At 36.4% G+C, this 24,084-nt stretch overlaps 1 protein-coding gene and 1 long non-coding RNA gene across 2 annotated transcripts in view; one reads left to right on the top strand and one right to left on the bottom strand.

Annotated features, from left to right (window-relative positions):
* Positions 1–1,181: 1,181 nt before the first annotated feature.
* LOC115416067 (uncharacterized) lies at positions 1,182–22,574 on the bottom strand. The gene is made up of 3 exons (XR_003934910.1): positions 22,496–22,574; positions 17,048–17,054; positions 1,182–1,226 (listed from the first exon to the last, which is right to left on the bottom strand). It is a non-coding gene; the product is annotated as an uncharacterized LOC115416067 (long non-coding RNA).
* LOC115416066 (semaphorin-6D-like) overlaps positions 22,527–24,084 on the top strand; it is a 43,517-nt gene continuing 41,959 nt past the window's right edge. Inside the window, exon 1 of the mRNA XM_030129779.1 lies at positions 22,527–22,706. Within this exon, the coding sequence (XP_029985639.1) occupies positions 22,562–22,706 (145 nt within the window). The 5' untranslated portion in view covers positions 22,527–22,561. The remainder of the gene's footprint in view (positions 22,707–24,084) is intronic.

Below are 24,084 nucleotides of genomic sequence, written 5' to 3'. Positions count from 1 at the left end.
GCAGAAAAATCAACAAAATGTATAAAAATGAACAAAATAATGAGAAAGATGAATTAAACATGAATAAACATCCATAGAATAAGCATGAAAAGAGCAAAAATCAATGAAGTTCTCAACAAAATTGAAGCAAAATGCACAAAATGTATAAAAATAAAGTCAGCAACAAAATAACCAATAAAATGGACTTAAATGAACAAAAATAATGAGCAAGATGAATTAAACATGAATAAACATAGACACAATAAGCATAAAAAGGCCAAAAAGAATGAAATGATCAATAAAATGAACAATAATTAACAAAAAGTGACCCCAAATATCCAGAATATTCAACAAAATGTACAAAAATGAAGAAGGAAAAGAAGAAAATAGTCAATAAAATGGACATAAAGTAAACAAAAATTAACAAAATGAATTAAAAAATGAACAAAAATAATTAGTGTAATGTAAAAAGTTCACAAAATAAATAATGACAAACAAAAAAAAGTCAATGATTAAAAGAAAAAATGATCAAAATAAACAAGCATGAACGTCAATAAATGAATCAACGACTAAAGTTCATGTTTGTGAATAAAATCTAAATAACTGAATGTGTCTGAATTTACTTTTATTTCTATTATTAGTCATTTGATCCATTTATCGACTTTGTCAGTTTGATTGATTATTGATCAGTTCTTTGTCGTCCAGACCTGGTTCAACCTCCTTTAACAGACGACCAGGTGACGCTGCGACCTGATTGGCCATGGTTGTGTTTTTGTTGCCGTGGTTATGTCCCACTCATCCATTGGCTGCTTCACGTTCTCCCATGATGCTCTAGTGTATGACCTCGTTATGGCGGTCACCTCTAATTGGATGTGGTTTGGTTTTAACGACTCATTATCTCGTTGTGAAAAGGTCGACACCATGGAAACTGTCACGGCGTCGGTGACGAGTTCACAGTTTACAATGAGACGATTTATGGCAATTTACAGACGGCAGCGGTCGTGTCCATGGTAACTGCAGGTTATATATTATTAATTAAGGTCGTGACAGTGAAAGGGTTTTTCTTTTTTGTAGATTCGTGCGATAATTGTTGGATGTTGACATATAATTAAAAGGCCTGTTTTGTTTTTGTGTTTCAGGACGTCTGAGGGGGTCCACCCCCACCGCCCCACTTCCTGTTTGAGTCTCGACAGTCACGTGACCGACCGGAGGCTCCACCCACCGCCCGTCCGCCGCACATTCTACCGCTGTAAGTTTCTGAGGCGCCTGTGGGTTGAATCTGGTGTTTTTAGCTCAGACCTTCAGTGGATTCAGTGGAAACTTTGGCAGGCTGGTTTTGGCCCCGGGCCGCATGTTTTACACCTGTGCTCCAGAGGATAAAGTGGTTCAGAAGATGAATGAATGAATGAATGAATGAATTTATTTCGATTTGTACATCAATCATTGCACTCAGTACAATGATTGTAATAAACATAAAAGCCAAAGAAGGAACAGGCTGGAAACAAAAGCTTCTAGCCTATTCCTTAGGAGCAGTGGGCTTGCCATATCAGGTGCCCGGGGAGCAAATCTGGGGGGGCAAGTGCCTTGCTCAAGGGCACATCAGCCAACAGCTGTCCCAGAGATTGAACTGGCGACTCTGCACATGCTGACTCTCCAGCCTCCTAGGCCAATATATTAACACAGCGCACACAAATAGAACAGCAACATGTTCAGTATGTGTTAGACCAGGGGTGGCCAACCCTGGTCCTGGAGAGCCACTATCCTGCATGTTTTAGATGTATCCCTCTTCCAACACACCTGATTCAAATGATAAGCCTATCATCAAGCTCTGCAGAAGCCTGATAATGACCATCAGGTGTGCTGGAAGAGGGAAACCTCTAAAACATGCAGGATAGTGGCTCTCCAGGACCAGGGTTGGCCACCCGTGTTAGACAGTGTATTATCAGTATAATAATGAACCCAGAAAAACCCAAACATCCACCATGGACCAAAACCATCTACTGATCTAAACTGTTAAATACCTGTTGATCCATTAATCCTATCAACACATGTCAATAATTGGTGTAAAATACAGTTCTTCATCTTTTCATGGTCATCAGATATGACCCATTTGGACGTCCAGAGGCTCCATAGTTGCCATGGAAACACCATCATCTTCTACAACATTGATTCACCAGTAAAACCCATGGAGTTGGATCACTGACAGTGGATGGACACACTGGGGTTATGTTCAGTTAATGAGAGACTGGACTGAAAAAGTCACATTTTCTTCAGTTTTCTGTGTTTTTGATGTAATGACCCTCAGCTTTAATTTGAACTTCAATGAACATCTACATCAGGGATCAGCAGCCTTTACAACCTGAGGAGCCATTTTTGTCTCGAAAAAAAAGAAAGAAATTTGACTGGAGCCATGAAAAAAACATTTGAATCCATCTACATTTTACCATGAGGTGGCTACGCTGCTGTGGCCTATTTGTGATTAGTTTGCTCTTTAACTTTGTATTTCCATTACAATAATGCAATGTCTGGTGCATTTATGAAATTATACAGCTACAAGAAAGAAAACATTCAAGATTTGTACAATTTTTTTTAATGATGGACACTATTTCCAAAACATAATTACGTTGTGTAATGGAGAAAAAGCACAACTTTCATGTATAGTGGCTTACTTACAAACTATGAATAAATGCAAATTGAGCATCTTGTATTAAATTCGGCAAGAAAAGAATCCATTTTGGTTTTTATGCTGTCAAAAAATGTTTTTATTCCGTGTAAAGCCTGCACATTTTTGCAGATGGACAAAGTTAGAATAGATTTAGGCCGATAACAGTGTTTAAAAGTAATGACTCATTCAGTTCACTTCAAAATGTTCCTTATGTTTTTTGACCAGAGGAGCCAAAGAAAGACGCTGAAGAGCCACAGGCTGCCCACCCCTGATCTACATGATCAGTCAGTTAAATACAGGGAAATAACAGATTTTCACTTAAAAATGCCAAACACACAACGTAATATTCAATTTAAAAGGTGATTAATCACTTAAAAAAAAGTTAAATATAGAAAAAAAATCTATTATGGAATTGCCACAGAAGTAGCACTGGGTCTGTGTGGTTTAAAATAAATATAGATAAATAAACACATATGTGCAAAGTCCAAACATGAACGTTAGAAAACACAGAAGTATGTTAAAGCGTGGACAGATTCCTTGTGCCAGTGCAGATATTTCAGTTTGTAAAACATACATTTGTGTTTGACTGAAGGCCAGTGGACCAGGATTTGAACCAACACCCTCAGAACCTAATAAGTCCTGTTTGAGCCTCGTATTTACAGATATAGTCAGGATAGATGTGCGTCACGTCAGACCTGTGGCGTTGGATGCTTCTAACACTCAAGTTGTCATTTTTTTTCCTGTGAAAAGCAGAGGACGGGCCTCTGCGTCGGCGCCAGGTTTTGTTTGGCGAACGTCCTCCTGTTTCCTCAAGCGGCGTTGAATCTGCGATCCAAACGCACAAAAACACAAAGAGCAGATTTGAAGCGGCATGAAATGAGGATTTCACAGAGCTTACGACGCCGCGTCCAAATCTGAGGCTGCAGATTGATTAGCTCGGATTAGCTCGGCGCTCGGCCCGTTGGTTCGTCAATAGCGGCGTAAACAGGGAAAGAGAATCGCTTTGAGCGCGATTCGTTAGGTGGTCTCGCTTTTTCTGCGTCGTAGAAGGAGGTCTGCTTTTTAAGATTTGTCCTTCAGCCTCCCACACTCGCTCACAGTGGGATTCTGGTGGATTGCCTGTCAGGATGAAAACCGATTCCACTTTCTCAGTCTGGCACTCGGGAGTCCGTTCAAGGCCAGAAGACACACAAACGCACCGCGACACCCACGCTTTACCGCTCGCACAGGTGGAATCAGAGCGCCGCCGCCACCGACTGATACCGAAGCCGTCAAGAAATATATACGACTTCAATTCAGCCCGAAGGTTCATTCAACGCTCGGCATCGTCTCCTCCTGAGTCTGGAAATGAAAAGAATAAGAACGGTGGATGAGAAAAAGAGGTTATTCAGGGATTTCATGGTGTGAAGTGTTGGCGTTCAAGCACTAAATCAATAAATGAAATAAAAACTGACGGAAAGTGAGAAGAATAGGAAACCACGTGAAAAAAACTGAAGAGAAACAACAACCAAAGGAACAAAAAGGAGAAGAAATAAAGGAATTAACAAACTGAACGTCAAATGAACAGAGATGACAAAAGCTAAATGACAATATTATCAATGATGTTTATGTTTTTATTTACGATGAGTCGCATTTAGGTGGTTTTGTTTATGAGTCGCGTTTAGATGTTTTTATTTACAATGAGTCGCATTTAGATGATTTTATTTACAATGAGTCGCATTTAGGTGTTTTTATTTACAATGAGTCGCATTTAGGTGTTCTTATTTACGATGAGTCGCATTTAGGTGTTCTTATTTATGATGAGTCGCATTTAGATGTTTTTATTTACGATGAGTCGCATTTAGATGTTTTTATTTACAATGAGTCGCATTTAGGTGTTCTTATTTATGATGAGTTGCATTTAGGTGTTCTTATTTACGATGAGTCGCATTTAGGTGTTCTTATTTACGATGAGTCGCATTTAGATGTTTTTATTTACGATGAGTCGCATTTAGGTGTTCTTATTTATGATGAGTCGCATTTAGATGTTTTTATTTACGATGAGTCGCATTTAGATGTTTTTATTTACAATGAGTCGCATTTAGGTGTTCTTATTTATGATGAGTCGCATTTAGGTGTTCTTATTTATGATGAGTCGCATTTAGGTGTTCTTATTTACGATGAGTTGCATTTAGATGTTTTTATTTATGATGAGTCGCATTTAGGTGTTCTTATTTATGATGAGTCGCATTTAGATGTTTTTATTTATGGGCCTTATTCAGGTGTTTTTAGTGACGATGAGTCGCATTTAGATGTTCTTATTTACGATGAGTCGCATTTAGATGTTTTTATTTACGATGAGTCGCATTTAGGTGTTCTTATTTACGATGAGTCGCATTTAGGTGTTCTTATTTACGATGAGTCGCATTTAGATGTTTTTATTTACGATGAGTCGCATTTAGGTGTTCTTATTTATGATGAGTCGCATTTAGGTGTTCTTATTTACGATGAGTCGCATTTAGATGTTTTTATTTACGATGAGTCGCATTTAGGTGTTATTATTTATGATGAGTCGCATTTAGATGTTTTTATTTATGAGCCTTATTCAGGTGTTTTTAGTGACGATGAGTCGCATTTAGATGTTTTTATTTACGACAAGTGGCATTTAGGTGTTCTTATTTATGATGAGTCGCATTTAGATGTTTTTATTTACGATGAGTCGCATTTAGATGTTTTTATTTACGATGAGTCGCATTTAGATGTTTTTATTTACGATGAGTCGCATTTAGGTGTTCTTATTTACGATGAGTCGCATTTAGATGTTTTTATTTACGGTGAGTCGCATTTAGGTGTTTTTATTTATGATGAGTCGCATTTAAGTGTTTTTATTTACGATGAGTCTCATGTAGGTATTTTTATTTACGATGAGTTGCCTTTTTCTGACAAACTCCTGGTCGGATTCATTTCAGATGTTCTATATTTATGAAACAGTTTCTTTGCGTGGTCGCTCCGGTCCGGCCTGGACAAACCTCCTCCTCCTCTCGTGAACCGGAGCTGCTGCTGCTGCTCATTTAGATAATTGATAGAAATCGGTCGGTCTGTCTCCAGAGCTCAGATCTCTGCTGTCGTGGATTAGCTCTTCAGCTCCGTGCGGCTGGATTAACTTTCGGACGGGTCTGCAGAACCGGCCTGAGGTTTTAACGAGATGGGAGTCACGGCGGGGTCACGGCGGCTGAAGGTGTTTATTATGAACGGTGACGATCGGTAATGAGATCCGGGTCAGAGGAGCCGACGTCCACGGAGCGAGAAGCCGAGCAGGAGGATGGAAAACTGCAGCAGAGTCGGAGTTTGAACTGGAACTGCAGACAGAAGAGTTTTAAGGACACGTCTCCAGTTCAGTTGAATGGTTTCTACAGTCGTGTTGTTCTCGCACAGCTGTTAGCGTTCTGCTACTGCGGACAAACTCAGTTCTTATCGACAGTTAAATTGGTTTTCCTCTGCTCTACTTCAGTCTGGATGATCTCATGATGTTTCTTGTAGATCATATTTTCTACTTTCCAAAGGCGTTGTGCAGATCCGGTCTTGAACCCTGGGGTCGTAATTTCAAAATATTTTTAGTTTGTTTTTAACTTTTTCGAAGTTTTTTGAAGTTTTAGTTTATTTTAAAATTTTTTGATTTTTTTTTTTCCGTCAACTTGAGCTCTAACAAAAATACCAAATACTCAATAACTATCCTATTTTTAACCCCTTAAATGCCATGTTTGTAACATAAACAAACCATTTTTTTGATGCAGAAAGTACACAATTTTTTTTTTTTTTTTTCAACATTCTGCATAAAAATTGGATTACTTCTATGTTGCAGCCTGGAATTTAATAATAATAATGGATTAGATTTATGTAGTGCTTTTCTATGAACACATACTCAAAGCACGTACAGAGCATCCATTATTCATTCACTCTCACATCCTCCCTCTGGTGGTGGTAAACTACATCTGTATCCACAGCTGTCCTGGGGCAGACTGACAGAGGCGTGGCTGACAACCTGCGCCTACGGCCCCTCCCACCACCGAACATTCACACACATTCACACACCAGTGTGAGTAGCAGCACTGGAGGCAAAGAGGGGGAAGTGTCTTGCCCAAGGACACAACAGCACATGGACAGAGCGGGATTCAAACTGCCAACCCTTCGGTTATTGGACAACCCGCTCTACCATCTGAGCCATGGCTGCCCTGTTAATTATTTGCCAATAATTAACAGTAACACTGGTTAATATGTATTATTATTATTTTTTGTGCGAGGTCAAATGTTCTAAAACACTGGTTCTCAACCTTTTTTGACTCGCGACCATATTTAAAAAGCAATTAAAACAAAAACTGCTTTTGAAATGTGCTTAATTTAAACCTGCGTTATTGTATTTTCGCCTCATGTGCCTGATGTGCTGATGTGTTGATACTGTCTAAATTCTGAACTGTCTGTATTTATGGAATTAGCTTTGGTTGATTGTCTTCATAATCACTTGTACTGTTTGCTTAATGTCTTGGGCCTCGTTTATAAGCTATAGATAGCTTCTGGGGTTACCCTTTTTACACAATCATATCCGGCTGTAAATTATCAATACAAGTTGCATATGTATTTTTAAATGATTTGTAAATAAATAAAATGTCCACTGCATTTTCACCAGTAGAAGGTTGGAAAAATACGAGTTACGGATGGACTTGAACGCAGCATTAGAACGCAGCATTAGTGCATGACAGTAGCGCATTGATGCATGTGGATCCGCAGGTTCTAGATGTGGTCGTTTTTATGCTGTTGTGTCTTCATGCGTGCTGTACCACATTTGTCCAGCAGTCACCGCCAAAGCGTTCTGGCCATAGCATCATGACTGTAAGGCTGTTGTATTCCAAAATGAGTAATACCTCCCAGAATATTGGTCCTGTCAACTGGCTGTTTTTGCTAGTCTCATTTTTTACCAAAAATACATAAGTATGACAAACTGCTGCAGTCAGCTCTGTACGGATTTAGTGTGAATCCTTGGACACACGCACACACACACACACACATATACAGAGGCCACTTGGCTTTTATAATATGGATCGTTTACAGCGTGCTGATTTTAGTGGCTCGGTCAGAATTTTACAAATCATGGAAAAATGAACAACTTTTGAATTCTGACCAAATACAAACCATGAAAAATAATACGACCTTTATCACGTGAAGTATAAAGTGTGTACACTGTGTCCACTCAGATACCAGAAGGTTACATAAATGAGCACACTTCACTTCCAATATCCTGTTTTTCAGAGTTATTACAGTATTTTCTACAGACAGTGTTGCACTAATCTATAGGTTTAATGTTAATGTCATGTGTTGCTACACTGTAAAAAAAATCTGTAATTTAACAGAATTTTCACTGTTTATTTTACAGATTTTTCCTGTATTTTTAAGATACAGGAAAATATCAATGAAATGACAAAAGTAGATGTGATTTTACATGCCAAATGGAAAATAATACGAAAAAACTGTAACTGTGAATAACCATAAAATTTCCATTTTTTAAAAGAATTTTTTTCTTTTTTCACAGAAAAATACAGTTAAAATACATTTGCAAATGTATTGTAATTTCACAAATATTTCTTTTCTATTTATGAGATTAAACTGTTAATTTAAAGTTTAATACTGTAAAAAACACAAAAAACAACAACATTAGAACCAGATAAAATTACTGACAATTAACTATAAAAGCAGTATTTGTTCTGTCAGTTGAACCAGACTCGTTTGTTCATTGACAAATATCTTGTGTAATTACAGGAGGTTTCACAACAAAAATGGTGAATAAATGTATTTTTGTGAATGTATAACATGTATAAGCACTGATAAACTGTCCAAATACAGTTTTTATCAGTGGATTGGACAACTGAGTCTCACTGAAAATTATTTATATATATTTATAGGTAATTTGATTGTTTTAATACATGAAAATATTATTTATTTAACATTAAAAAGTAAAAAAAAATATATACAAAGTCTTATGTAAAGTTAGGGCTAAAACTGTATTTTAATTATGGAAAATGACCATATTTTTATGAGATGGTTATTTTCCGTTATTTTCCAGTATTTTTTTTGGCACCCCTGCTGCCAGAATATTACCGTTTTTTTCTTTTTTTACAGTGTAGGCTAGTGGGTTTAGTTCTGTCTGTTTAACATCTGTATTCACTGAAGTGTTCAGGGTTAGTCCAATTTAACTTGCAGAGTTTGTGTCACATGTTGTTTTGCTGCTGAAGGAATAATGATGTGGAATTAGCATAAATCTACCAGCTGTAGGCCCTGTGTGTGAACGACCAGTCTGATTTACACACATAATTTATACTTACGCTACTGCGAAAAGTGTTCGGACTCATTACAAACTACCAATTAGACCACCGCAATCTGAATCCCTAATGAAACTGTGCAGCTGTTTAGACCCCAACATGTGGACTAGTGTTTATTTTATCGACATATGGACAGTATTGTGACAATTTTAGTCCAAAATGGCGTCAAAATCACCTCAATACCTCCCAGATCTGCTTCATTTCCTGTTGGATTTTATCCAACTCAAAAGACTCTGGTCTGAATTTTCATGCATCTGAATCATGGGATAAAATAAACCGCCTTCGAAAATTATGATCATTTTCCCTTTTAGCCATTTTAAACATCTGATCTCTGATCAAACATCTGAACCATCTCATAAAAATACGGTAATTTTCCATAATTACAATACAGTTTTTTGCCTTAACTTTACTTGAGATTTTGCATTGTTTTTTTTTTTACTTTTTAATGTTTAATAAAGAATATTTACATGTGTTAAAACAATCAAATTACCTATAAATATATATATAAATAATTTTCAGTGAGACTCAGTTGTCCAATCCACTGATAAAACCTGTATTTGGACAGTTTATCAGTGCTTATACATGTTATACATTCACAAAAATACATTTATTCAACATTTTTGTTGTGAAACCTCCTGTAATTACACAAGATATTTGTCAATTAACAAACAAGTCTGGTTCAACTGACAGAACAAATACTGCTTTTATAGTTAATTGTCAGTCATTTTATCTGGTTTTAATGTGTTTTTTTTTTTTTACAGTATTAAACTTTAAATTAACAGTTTAATCTCATAAATAGAAAATAAATATTTTTGAAATTACATTACATTTGCAAATGTATTTTAACTGTATTTTTCTGTGAAAAAAGAAAAAAAAATCTTTAAAAAATTGAAATTTTATGGTTATTCACCGTTACAGTTTTTTTGTGTTATTTTACATTTAACATGTAAAATCATATCTATTTTTTGTCATTTCATTGATATTTTCCTGTATCTTAAAAATACAGGAAAAATCTGTAAAATAAACAGTGAAAATTCTGTTAAATGACAGATTTTTTTTTTTTTTTACAGTGTATAGTTGCATTCTTTAGAATTACTGACCCTGTAAAACTTACCCCAAAAACAAAAGCATCTGTTGATATTAAAGGTCATTAATATGGACTAGTGTTTATTTCATCTACATATGGTCAACACTGTGAGAATTTTAGTCTAAAATGATGTGAAAATGCAGAGTTTCTAGTCAGATGCAACGACACAAAGCTTCACAAACCACAGAAAAGTGGTTTTAGTTTGGTTGTAACTCAACTACAATTAGTAAAATGTGAGAAAAATGTGATTCAACCATGAATCCTATCAATAAATGTAAATAATTGGTGTAAAATATAGTTCTTCATCTTTTCATGGTCATCAGATATCCAATCCAACTTTATTTGTAAAGCACTTTAAAACAACCGCAGTGGACCAAAGTGCTGTACAGAAGAAGAATTAAAACCAAAATAGAAGAATAAAATACAGAAATAAACTTAAAGACATAGAAACTGTACAAAAAAGAAAAAAGTGCTATACAGAAGAATAAATAAAACTTGAATAATAGAATAAAATACAAGAATAGATTAAAAAGCCATACAGTTAAAAACAACAAAAATAAATAAATAAATAAATAAATACAATAAACCACTATTACATAAAAACAATAGAATAAAGACAGTACCTTCAAACATCTCACATGGTTTCAAAAGCCAAGGAGAAAAGATGGGTTTGAAGAAGGGCTTTAAAAACAGACAGAGGAGGCCTGTCTGATATTAAGCAAACATTCTTCAATTAAGCAAAAAAAATCTTGAATTAATGAAGCAAAAAAAAAAATTGACAATGGAAGTGAAAATTTTCTTGGCAAATTTACATGTTTTCCTGTGGGAATTTCCTCTGAGCTTTAATAAACATCTACATGATCAGTGAATTAAATATAGGAAAATACATGATTTACGCTAAAAAAAATTACAATAAAATAACAAAGGTCAGATGTGGAGAAAAATCAGAAAAATAACTGAAGGTCTTTAAAGGATATGGGAAAAAATGATGATATAATCACCAATATTAATGCATCTATATATGTATGTACTTCTATTTATGTTTAATATCACGATTTATTACCCTGCCCCCCGAAGGGAGGCAAGGGGTATTGTTTTTAGTTCAAAGCAAAACTATTGGTTAAATTCATACCAAATTTGGTTTATAGATTACCAGTGACCCAGAACAGGTGTGGTTACAATTTGGGAAAAGTAGGTCAAAGTTTTTTTTTTTTTTTTAATGAATTTTTTACATCTTTTTTTTTCTCCCATTTACTTATAATGGGTGAAATTTCAAATGTCTATAAAAACATCAATTTTGTTTCAATTTATGTCAAACTTGGCACACATATACAGTTTTTTTGTTTGTTTTTTTTAATATGTGTATTATTATGAAAAGGACAGAGTTTATTTTAATGCTGCTGCAAATTGGACAGACTATCCTTGATATGTGCAGCAGTTTTGTGTTTTGTGCGTAGTCAGAATTTAGTCTGATATGAGGATTTAAAGTTACTTATGGAATCTGACACACTACAAAAAAAAAGTTAAGGATATTTTGAATTTTTGGGCTATTTTTTTCATTTGAGATTCTAGCACTTTTTACTTTTTTGTGTGTGACTTGAATTGAAACACATTTTTTTAATGACCAGACATAGTTTTATTTACAAATGGCAAAAATGACAAAAAAAGACCAAAAAAATAAAGAAATGTCCTTAATTTTTATTTATTTTTTTGTAGTGTAGGAATTTAGAGTAGGTGAAGGATGGGGTAAGATTAGAAGTTAAACTTTATTTTGCTCCTTTTTGAATGTTTGACTTTCTTTTATGTAATTCTTTTGTTATTTGATATTAATGCAATATTCCAAATAAATAAATAAACAAAACAAATAATTGATATGATGACATCAACACACGCATAGACATGATGACATCAGCTGAATCGATGACAAAATTATGACAAAATATTAGAGTTTATTTAACATTTTCTGACAAATTTCTTCACTAAATTGTATTAGAGTTGATGAACAGATTATTTAAGTTTATTGTTAATATCCTTATATTCCCATTCAGGGTTATATTTTCCAGTCTTTTTTTTCTGCTGTTTTATTCTCTCTACATAATATTTTTAGTCCTCCTCAGACTTGTCCTCAGAACAGTTTTTATATTTGGTGGAAAATGAACATTTTCAGGTAAAAATAACCTCAGGCTTGTTTTTCTTTGTGTTTTCATTTCATTTCTTCGCATCTGAATGAAAAACTGAACCATTTAACTCCGACATTAGACTCATGTCGTGTCCGTTCGTGTCGACCCGGCTCCAGGTATGGACCCCCCCCCCCACACACACACACACACACACACACACACACACACACGGAGCTGGATCGAATAAGAGGAAACCCAGTTAAAGCCGAGTGGGTCCAGATTTAATTTAGTCTCTCCTCCAGCCGAGCGGCCAATTACATCCTCAAACGCTCCCACTGAAGCCGAGGCCCTGGAGGCGTCGCCGCCGGCTCCTGTGGAGACACCTGTGGTTACTGCGGCAACAGGGGGAGTGGTTAATTGGAGAGCGGTGATGGTGTTGAAGCTGCAGGTCTGAGTCAGAACAGAAGCAGGTTTGGGTTTTCCAGAGTTTACAGAACCTGCTGTTGACCTCAGTCTATTTTAGACAGATTTACACTTTTATTTGGATTAATGAAATAGTTTTACTCTGAGTTTTTCTTTGGTTTTAGTGAAGAAGCTGAAGAAGGGTGAATTAAAGAGTGTATGATGTTTTATTTCTAACTCACTTTATAAAATGTTTTTTTCCACATTTACACACAATTTTAGACTTTTCCACTGAAGGTGATACATACTTTAAAGCAGGGCTCTCAAACTCATTTTCCCTCAGGTTCCACATTCAGCCCGATTTGATCTGAAGTGTGTCGGACCAGTAAAATAATAGCATAATAACATATAAATAATGACAACTCCAAATTTTTGTCTTTGTTGTAGTGTAAAGCAAAAAAAAACATTGAATTATGAAAATACTTTTATAAACTATCCAAACAAAAAAGATGTGAATAACCTGAAAAAATGGAAATTTCTTAAGAAAAATAAGTGCAATTTTAACAATATTCAGCCTCAACTTCTCATTTGTCCATGTGCATTATGGATCAGATCTACAGACACTAAACACTGAGGAACAGGCAGAAAAGAGTTCAAATGGTGCTTAGTTTTCATTAGACATTTCAGGTTGTTCATATTTGTTCAGGTTACTCACATTTTATTGCTACAGGATAGTTTGTAAATGTAAACATTGTCATAATTTAATGTTATTTTTTGCACTAAAACAAAGAAAAACATTGGACATTAATTCAAGTTTTTTTTTGCTGAATTCAAGATTTTTTTTTGGCTTTATTTAAGATTTTTTTTTTTTTTACTTAATTGAAGATTTTTTTTTTGCTTAATTCAACAATTTTTCCTTAGTTCAAACTGAATTTTTTTTTTTTTTGCTTAATTCAATTCAAGACTGTGGAATTTTTGACTTTACAAAAACATCCCATGGTCCGGATTGGAACCTTTGGTGGGCCACATTTGGCCCCCGGGCCGCATGTTTGAGACCCCTGCTTTAAAGGATCAGTCCTTTGATCATGTATTTTCTACATCAGTAAATCCTGCATCCAGGTCATGATTGTTGGTGGTATTTTTTTTCTAAGTTGTTTTTTTTGGTTTTAGTTCTTTTAATATTAGACGACAGACAACAAATGAAAATGAATCCTGTTGGAAAGCTGTAGTTTATTATGAGCACTGCCCCTGTCCAAGCAATTTCTATTATTACTACTACTACTACTACTACTAATAATAATAATCCTTGTGTTCTGGTTGGATTTCCAGTTTTTCGGCTTAAACCAGTCCGATTTCATCACTAAAATGACATATGTAACCTTATACTGACGCCATCACAATACTAAATCCACCTGCTTCTACTTCTGTTAAGAGTGACATGATAAACATAATGGAATTGAATTTTTCGATATTATATAGTTCTAAGCAAACTGATGGAAACACGAGTGTCTGAAAAAAATAAATGGGTTGAGTAACGTAGACGACGTATCATGTAAAACAGCAGGAACCTGTGTGTGGCCTACAGTATATCAGCAGTGGACGGTTCTGGTTTACGTCGTGTCATTATTCGCAGTTTATTGATGCCTGTCAGACCAGGTCACAGACTCACCTCTCAGTCATAGTCGTATTTCTTCTCTTGAGTATAAGTTTTAAAGGAGTGATATTTAGCTTTTTTTTAAAAAATGGAATTCTTCCTTTTCCCACATTTCTCTGTGGTCTCCATAAACTGTAAATGCTCTGCTTCGGTCTGAATTCTTCATTCATTCAACTCCACAGTACAGCCCGACCGATAGGGGATTTTTGGGGCCGATGCCGATACCGATATTGAGGGCTAAAAAAACCTGATATCCAATATATCGGCTGATATCTGATATTGACCAATAACCGATATATTGGCCGATATATGAAATAAGAACACTGATCTACACAGGACATAATAATCTTATTTTAGATAATTGTGGACAGGTGGAGAAACAGTTGCATAAATCTGTCTTTATCTCCCAAATATAATTGACACAACTTTCAAATGCAAACTCTGCAATCACAAAAATAATTAGAGCAAAAAATATGACTGAGCACACAATTATGTTTTCACTCACAAATTCTGATGTGTCTGCCTCATGGCACTACAACTTCTTATGTGGACTAAGGACTAAACTGAGCATGTGCAGAGTGAATTAGGTGAGTCCTAAGTTGTTCCTGATTGGAGCAACTGCAAGTGTTACAACTGTCCCCAGTCTCCCCTATACTATGAACACCCAGGCCTGTCTGCAGAATGAAACTGTGAGGGAGACAGGAAGTGCACGGACATGGGTGTGTGTGGGGGGTGAATACTTCATAAGGGGGGGGGGGGGGGGGGGGGGTCTGTGAGTTTGGGAGTGGTGGTGGGGGTTTAGCAGTCCATCCTCGTCAGAGTGCGCAGTAGTGGTCTGTGATTTTCGCCGAGGTGGGGGGTCGGAGTGGGGGGGGGGGGTAGCTATGTGATTGTGTGTGTGGGGTGATAGCATCATTGTCCGAGCAGGAATGAAAGGGAAACTAACTCGCTTTAAAATTCCTCTTATTTTCTGGGCAGCACACACACACACACACACACACACACACACACAGAAGCAGCGAGTGACAGAATCTCCGCGCAGCAAAAAAAGTTAATATATCGGCTACATATTGGCCGATGTTGATTAACTGGTGATATGCTATAATCGGCCTGGTTAATCGGCCTGGCTCTACTCCACAGGTCCATCTTCAACACTTTTTCTGAGTAAAGACACCAGAAAGGTGGTTGGGAGCGCTGGCCCTTTAAATGCACATGACTCCACCCCCATCAGGTTGTTGACTGTGGTTTCTGTCTAGAGCTCTGTATTGGCAACAATCTGGCGATACGATACAAATCCCAATACTAGGATCATGGTACGAAATATCACGATATATCATGATACTTTTAAATTTTTTGCCATTTTTTGTTTGTTTCTTTTTTTAAATGATTATTTCCTTGATGAATTGAATTACACCAGAAATCTGCACAAATACTAAACTCATTTTTATTTGATCACAGCAGGATCTAATGTTATATCACAAAATGTTCCTGTGTTCAAACTGAAATTATATTTTACAGACATCACAGTTTCAGATCCTGTTCAAATGTTCAGATTCTATTAGTTCACAACTAACATCAGAACAGTATGTTTGTGCGATCCCAACAAAGAAACTAACATGATTTAATAAGAGAGTGTTAAATAATAGTAAATAAAATATAAACAAAAAAGAAAAACAAAAATGAACTTTTGGACACATAATGCACCTGTTTTCTCTCTCTGATAGTGCTGTTCTGCAGTGTTCCACTAGTGCGTTTTTGTCGAGTTTTGATGTTTTTTCACAGTTTTTATCTGTATTTTTTCAGCTTGTGTAGTTGATTGCTATATTACTTTATGACTTTTGTTTTAGTATTACTTTTAGCAGGGTTTTACTGATGAATTCTAATCAATAATTGTATATAATAATGATAGTGCTGTTCTAGAGTGTTCTACGAGTGTATTTTTGTTGACTTTCGCTATCTTTTTTCCTACTGTTTTATCTAGATTCTTCCAGTTTCTATAGTTCATTGATCAATTTTTCCCATTACTTTATTCAATTTTTCTAATATAATATAATACAAAACAAAAAAGAAAAACAAAACAAAAAAAAAACTAAAATGAACATCCACAATATCTGCATTTGAATAAACACCTAAAAATATCAATACAGTATTTTTTAATACGGTACAGTATTGTGAAATGAAAAATCACGATATATTGCAGAACCGATATTTTCTAACACCTCTAACATTACTATGGCAACACAAGTGGAACAGTGGCTGATCCTGTTACCGGGGGAAACCGGGGTTAAGTTACTGCTGATAAACCTTAAAAGAGCAGCTTGAAGTCAATCACAAATAACAGTTCCAATCAGTAATCATTAAAACCTTTATTTGTGTTTTTTTTTCTCTGCTTTTAATCAGAAACAAGAGGCTCTAATGAGGACTTCTAACCTTTTAATCCAAATCCATCTTGATTTCTCCCCCTTTCCTCACTGTAAGAGGCTTTCAAAGACACCCCGCTCTTTCTTAGTGCTATTTTTTACTACTTTTAATTCCTTTTTCATCTCCTGAAACCTCCCGCTTCAGCCCAAACCTGCCTTTACTGTGTCTTATTCCTGCATCTGTTCTCTTCTTCATTTCCTTTCACGCTTTCATCTCTCTGATTTCCCTCCACTGAGTCGGTAAACTGATTGAGATTGAACAAACGGCAGAGTCTGACGCAGCCGCCGTCCGTCAGCCCGCACTCATTTAGGTAATTGAAACATCTTGTTCTCCGTGTTGCAGTTGCGTGTTTTCTGCTGCCGTGTACACCATCGTCCTGCCGGCGCTAGCCATCTGTCATCAGGACGGAGGATTAATGCGCGGAGGAAGTCCAGTCGTCGTAAATCTGAGGGATCGGAGCGGCCGTCCTCACGCCTGATCGACCGGCCATTTGATCAATATGACACAGGTTCCTGCAGGACTTAAAGATACGCTTAACTCTTTAGCTGCCACTTCTATTGCACGATCCGACAAGATGAATGAATATTGACATGGAAATAGACTCGTCGATAAGTAAAAGGAAAAAAATCCAACCAGTGTCCCGGTACGTCAGCGTCACGTTCTGTCAAGAATCAATAACAGGTTGAATTTATGAGGTTGTCAGCAAGGTTCTAATAGTTTTGGATTTTTCATTATAGTTTAATTTTATTTAGTTTTGACTTTTTTACTGTAATTCAGTCAGTCTTAATTCGTTTTTAGAGCAGGTTTACTAGTTTTTATTAGTTTTCATTTTTTCTACATGCTTAGTTACCTCCTCCAGGAGGTATTGTGATCACTTTGCTTCGTGTGTTTGTTTGTTTGCGTAAACTATGTATAAAATTTGAAATGAATCCGACCAGTGGTTTCATCAGCAAAGATGTTTGAAGAAATTGCTAACGAAGGCGATGGCAGACACAGCCAGTCGGTCAGTGAGCTAATAAAAATGTCTCACTCTGGGGCAGCGTTCAAGGAAAAGTAAAAGAAAACAAGTGAAAGAAGGACGAAAAGTTCACAAAACACCTGCAACTGCAATCATCAGCAACTGATGTATTAGTTTTGGAGAAAACGACAGGAGGAGGAACAGGAGTGACACCTCTATTTGTCATTTCCTTTGGCGAAGAAGAAAAGGAGGAGGGGGAGGAGGGAGAGGGGACGCTCACCTCCGAGACCACCCCCTGTTTTCATTTGTCACCTCAAAGACAGAACGAGGAGATGAAGAAACAGGAGAGACTTTCACCTTCACACCTCCTCTTCCTCCTCTTTTTTTTCTGCTTTGTCACTTAATGACAGAACGGGAGAAGAAGAAGGAGGAGGCCGCGATGAGAGGGAAGAAGAGGCGAAAAAAAGGATGAAGAGCAGATGTTTGGGATGCAATTAACGTCAACTCTGAACACAGACATGACACATATGTAGTAATAGATTCAGTGTCACTTAAACATCACAGCTTTGTCCAATTATCCCACTTTATTGTTCCTAAATCAGCATAGAAATGACTCAGAGTCTGTGTCTGCCTGAAAATCTGCTCCAACACATTCGACTGTTGTTCATTGTTGCACTAGATCAGTAATTTTCACATTTTCTCCTGCTAATGTCTGCCTGTTTTTAACGACTACCCAAATGCTACGCCAAATATTATGAATCCCTGGAAATCTTGGGAAACTTTCAGTAGAGACTAATTAGATTTTCTGTTTGAGCCCGTGTTCACACTGAAGTTGGCTGAAGAGTCGAGGTTCTGTCGTCTGGATTTCTTGGTGTTAAGTGGTTCATAAAACTCCAAATCTTAACTATTAAAGACACAGAACTGTTATTGTACTGACTTCCAAATTAATTTTTCTCTACATTTAACCTTTCCTAAGTGATTGCTTATCATTTATTATAACATTATCTTCTGCATTTTTTACCTAATGCAAAAAAGCAGGTGTTACTACCTCCACCAGGAGGTATTGTCATCACTTTGCTTTGTGTGTTCGTTTGTTTGTTTGTTAGCAAGTTTACGGGAAAACTATTCCAACCATCTTTCCCAAATCGTCCCCACAGATAGGCCTAGGCCCTGGGACCAACCGATTACATTTTGGTCCCAGTAGGCCAAAGTTCAAGGTCACAGCAAGGTCACAACATCTACAATTTTTCTATCTGTCATCATTGAGCAATTTTCCAAAATTCATAAAAAATTCAAAACAACTCCGATTAGCCTCCAATTTGATCCACCCATAGCTTAGAACAATATCTTGTATCTGGCACAGAATTGTCCACATCCACTGTGGAATGTGGACTCTGTGGACATTTACATTTAACACTGAAAATCCCATTTACCACACATTTTCATTTACATATGTTTCTATCTGGTTTATACATGTTTCTATGCTGGTTGGCTAGTTTATATATGTTTCTATCGGCTTACCTCTGCCAAGGAGGTTATGTTTTTGCCAGGGTTTGTTTGTTTGTTTGTTTGTTTGTTTGTTTGTTTGTTTGTTAGCAAGATAACTCAAAAAGTTATGGATGGATTATCTTGAAATTTTCAGGAAATGTTGATACTGGCACAAGGAACAAATGAACAAATTTTGGTTGTGATTTGGGGGGGTGGGGGTCTTGGTGGAGGTCTGTACTCTCCAAGTGCTTTTCTAGTCTTGTAATAATTTTACTAATCATGTAATAGTGTTCATAAGACTTTTTAAGCATGATATGTCATTAACTGAACCAACTCCATGGGTTTTACTGGTGAATCAATGTTGTAGAGGATGACTGTGTTTCCATGGTAACTACGGAGCCTCTGAGCGTCCAAATGGATCATATCTGATAACCACGAAAAGACAACAAACTGTATTTTACACCAGGAGTGATAGAATTAGTGGTAGAATCACAGTTTTCTCACATTTTACAAATTGTAGTTGAGTCACAACCAAACTATAACCAGTTTTCTGTGGTTTCTGAAGCTTTGTGTCGTTGTATCTGACTGGAAACTCTGCATTTTCGCACTGTTTTGGACTAAAATTGTCACAATCAGATGTTTCGATCAGATGTTTAAAATGGCTAATAGGTAAAATTCTAATAATTTAGGAAGGCAGTTTATTTTATCCCATGATTCAGATGCATGAAAATTAAAGCCAGAGTCCTTAGAGTTGGATAAAATCCAACATGAAATGAAGCAGATCTGGGAGGTATTGAGGTGATTTTCTAAGTAAAAAAATGCCAATGTCTATTGGGTCTCGTTATATAAAATGCAATCATGTGCACCAGGGTTGAGACACTAAACTATTGTAGGTGACACTTGTCAATAAACTAATTCACTACAGTCTAAGACCAACAGGGAAACTGCCTTGATGACCATTTTGCAGAGAAAATGGATTTATTTCTGTAAAAATAGCCAAATTTTGTCTAACACAAGCAACAAAATCCTCAGTGTGGTTTTGGAATGTAATGATTTCATCAATCATATAAATACAAAATCATCAGACTTTAACGCTCCAGCTTTAGAAAACAACAACAATAACAACAATATACACTACAGTATCATCTGCATACAGGCGAATAGTGGATAGTGCATAGTAAGCATAAAACAGAAACTAGTTTGTATAGATCCATGTAGATGTTTCTGCCTCTATGTCTGTAGTTTGTGTTTTAGTAACAATAAAATAAGGAAGTGTCTTTGTCCACAGTACTGTAGGTCTACCTTTGTCATGTGTTTATTACCTCAGAGCCAATCGGCGCCCTCGTTCTGTCCTGTGTACACTGGTAACCTGTGGCAATAAGCATCACTATACTATACCAATCCGGGTACAGGAAAAGGATAGGGGACCAGCTACCCAGGCTACGTCCAGATGACAACGCTTGTGGTATTTTTCTTGTGCAGATTACAAAAGTTTTGCGTCCGTACACGTATCATTTCAAGAAATATCTGCGTCCAGGTGGAAACGGGTAAACGGGGTTCAAACGGTGTAATACGTATGCCACACCTATATGTGGCACTGTGTGAGCCTATGGCAGGATACAGTAAAACCACAGAAGAATGCACTGAGCATGTGCAGGAGGTTACATCCAGGGTTTTCTTCTGGTCACATGGTACTATGGCGTCATCGTTTCCATACAGTGGTGTTGTGCCTATCCATGCGCCAACACCAGGGCAGCGATGGGAGATTTTTCCGCTCTTGGACCTGTTCTCCAAAAATAGCATTTCAGGGCATCGACAACACCGGTGTCATGTGACTAAAGGCCCAAACCATATTAAACTTTAGCGTATTGGCATAATTTGGTTATGGTGTGTACGAGACGTATATGCCATATACAGTCGCAGAAAAAACTCTTAGACCACCCTTGTTTTCTTCAATTTCTTGGTCGTTTTTTTGCCTGGTCCAACTATTGATACCAGCAAAAATAGTACATTATAGTTTAATTTCAGAGCTGATATCTATCCATTTAACATGTTTTCTTGATAATAACCAAAATCACTTCAGTTCTTCCGTCAATTTCTATGTCATTGTACTGACAAAACCAGTGCTTTAGACATTCCATGTTTTCTTTTCTGTCTGTTTTAGTCACATGACACACACAGGAGTCACTACTTGATTGCATAACCATTGTTTTGATGACTTTTGATGGTCTAATAATTTTATCTGTGACTTAATCACCACAGTACTGTGGCAACAGCAGGACAAAGAGTTCATGGGACAGTATCTGTAATTGGCTCTGGGGAAATAACGTGTAGTTACTGATTATTGTCACAGTACAAATGCTTAGATTTAGATTTTAGATTTATTTATTTTGAACATGCAAAGAAACAAAATAAAACAAAACAACGCAAATGAAGACAAAAACAAAGTAACAATTAAATGGACAATCTATCTTCAAGCACATACAAGTCTGAATATTGCATGGTCGAAAAGGAGTTGGAAGAAGTCTAAACTTATTTAATCCAACCCCTCAAGTACTTTTACACCTTTATCACTAACTTAATACAAGGATCAAACAATACTATTTTCCTAATTTTAGCATCGAACCACAACAAATACATAATGCAGTAACTGAATTATACACAACAAAATGTTCATGTCAGTGCAGTCATACAAACAGACTCAACAATTCAACCATTTTCTTCCATAATTCCAGCAGATTTATCAGTACAACATCCATAAACAAACAGGCCTCATTGTCAATATTAAATACTGGACCTCTCAAGAATCAATTCTTTGTATCTTTTTTTAAACTGAATTATGTTTGATATTTGTTTTCTCTCCACACACAAATTGCTAACATTATGCTAACATTTGATTGGCTCTGTGGACATAGACAAACCCATATTTCATACCCCAGTCCTGTGGCAGTAGACATCGCCATAAAATAAACTCAATAGACTCATTATGTTGATGATGTGGTCCATAAAACAAAAGATAAACTGCCTAAAAAACCTGAAAACCAGCAGGTCAGATGTCTGTAAAACAGCCAGGTCTGACTGTGTGTTTTATCTCCATCAATGCAATCCGTCCTTTATGTTGAATCTAATCCATATATTGACTGTAGGTGTTACTGTTTGACCTGCAGGTTAATACAGGCTAATGCTATAATCGATGCTAATCCTTCATAAGACAGAAGATGATACGACACACTCAAGAGTCTGGTGTTTCTGTTTCTAACTCCGATGACTGCTTTACATCGTCTTAAACCACCAGGACTCGATCGTTAACAGTTAAAACGTCAGCAGAAGTTTCCTCCGTCTAATTCGTCTTTTCTTTCTTCGCAGTCGACGTCCACCATGTTGTGCTGACATCACCAAACCCCGTCCCTCCTCCCTCCCTCTCTCTCTCCTTCAAAATGGACCATACCGATTGGCTGTCGTCATGGCGGCGGCCGCTGGTGCTGCTCGTGCTCATGTCCTGTTTCTTGAGGGCGTCGGCCTCAAACCCGACCACGCCCTTCCCCAAAGATCTGGAGCCAATCAGCACGGTCACCTGGGAGCGTAAGTACCACGACTTTTAATAAAAACAATGAAAATGTGTCAAGATCAAATTAGACTAAGATAAGATGAGTTAAGATCAGGTAAGACTGAAGTAAGATGAGTTAAGATAAGACTTAAGATCAAATTAGACCAAGATAAGATGAGTTAAGACTTAAGATCAGGTAAGACTAAAGTAAAATGAGTTAAGATAAGACTTAAGATCAAATTAGACTAAGATCAGATGAGTTAAAGTCAGGTAAGACTGAAGTAAGATGGGTTAAGTTAAGACTTAAGATCAAATTAGACTAAGATGAGTTCAGACTTAAGATCAGGTAAGAGTAAAGTAAGATGAGTTAAGATTGGATAAGACTAAAGTAAGATGAGTTGAGATCAGATAAGACTAAAGTAAGATGAGTTAAGATAAGACTAAGATCAGATAGGACTAAGGTAAGATGAGTTAAGCTCAGATAAGACTAAAGCAAGATGGGTTAAGTTAAGACTTAAGATCAAATTAGACTAAGATGAGTTCAGACTTAAGATCAGGTAAGACTAAAGTAAGATGAGTTAAGATAAGACTAAGATCAGATAGGACTAAGATGAGTTTAGACTTAAGATCAGGTAAGACTAAAGTAAGATGAGTTAAGATCAGATAAGACTAAAGCAAGATGACTTAAGATAAGACTTAAGATCAAATTAGACTAAAATAAGATGAGTTAAGACTTAAGATCAGATAAGACGACAGTAGTAGTTTAGTGGTTCAGAAGTTCTTAAACAGTTTAGATCAGTAAGTGGGTTTTGTCGTCAGTAGTTGTTTGGGCCTTAATGGGTTAAAAGTGCTTGAAAACTGTGTGTGAGTCCTGGTTTCACCCCCAGGTGTTTGTGTTTATGTCTGTGTTTATGTCTGTGTTTATGTTTGTGTTTGTTTGTGTTTGTGTTTATGCTTGTGTTTGTGTTTATGTTTGTGTTTGTGTTTATGTTTGTTTGTGTTTATGTTTGTGTTTGTGTTTGTGTTTATGCTTGTGTTTATGTTTGTGTTTATGTTTGTTTGTGTTTATGTTTATGTTTGTGTTTATGCTTGTGTTTATGTTTGTGTTTATGTTTGTGTTTATGCTTATATTTGTGTTTATGTTTGTGTTTATGTTTGTGTTTGTGTTTATGTTTGTGTTTATGTTTGTGTTTATGCTTATGTTTGTGTTTATGTTTGTGTTTATGTTTGTGTTTGTGTTTATGTTTGTGTTTATGTGTGTGTTTGTGTTTGTGTTTATGTTTATGTTTGTGTTTGTGTTTATGTTTGTGTTTATGCTTATGTTTGTGTTTATGTTTGTGTTTATGTTTGTGTTTGTGTTTATGTTTATGTTTGTGTTTGTGTTTATGTTTGTGTTTATGTGTGTGTTTATGT

Source organism: Sphaeramia orbicularis, unplaced genomic scaffold (assembly GCF_902148855.1).
Source record: "Sphaeramia orbicularis unplaced genomic scaffold, fSphaOr1.1, whole genome shotgun sequence".
In the NCBI taxonomy this organism is placed as follows: Eukaryota; Metazoa; Chordata; class Actinopteri; order Kurtiformes; family Apogonidae; genus Sphaeramia; species Sphaeramia orbicularis.
The sequence above is the reverse complement of the archived record's forward strand: the minus strand, read 5'-3'. Positions and strand labels throughout refer to the sequence as shown.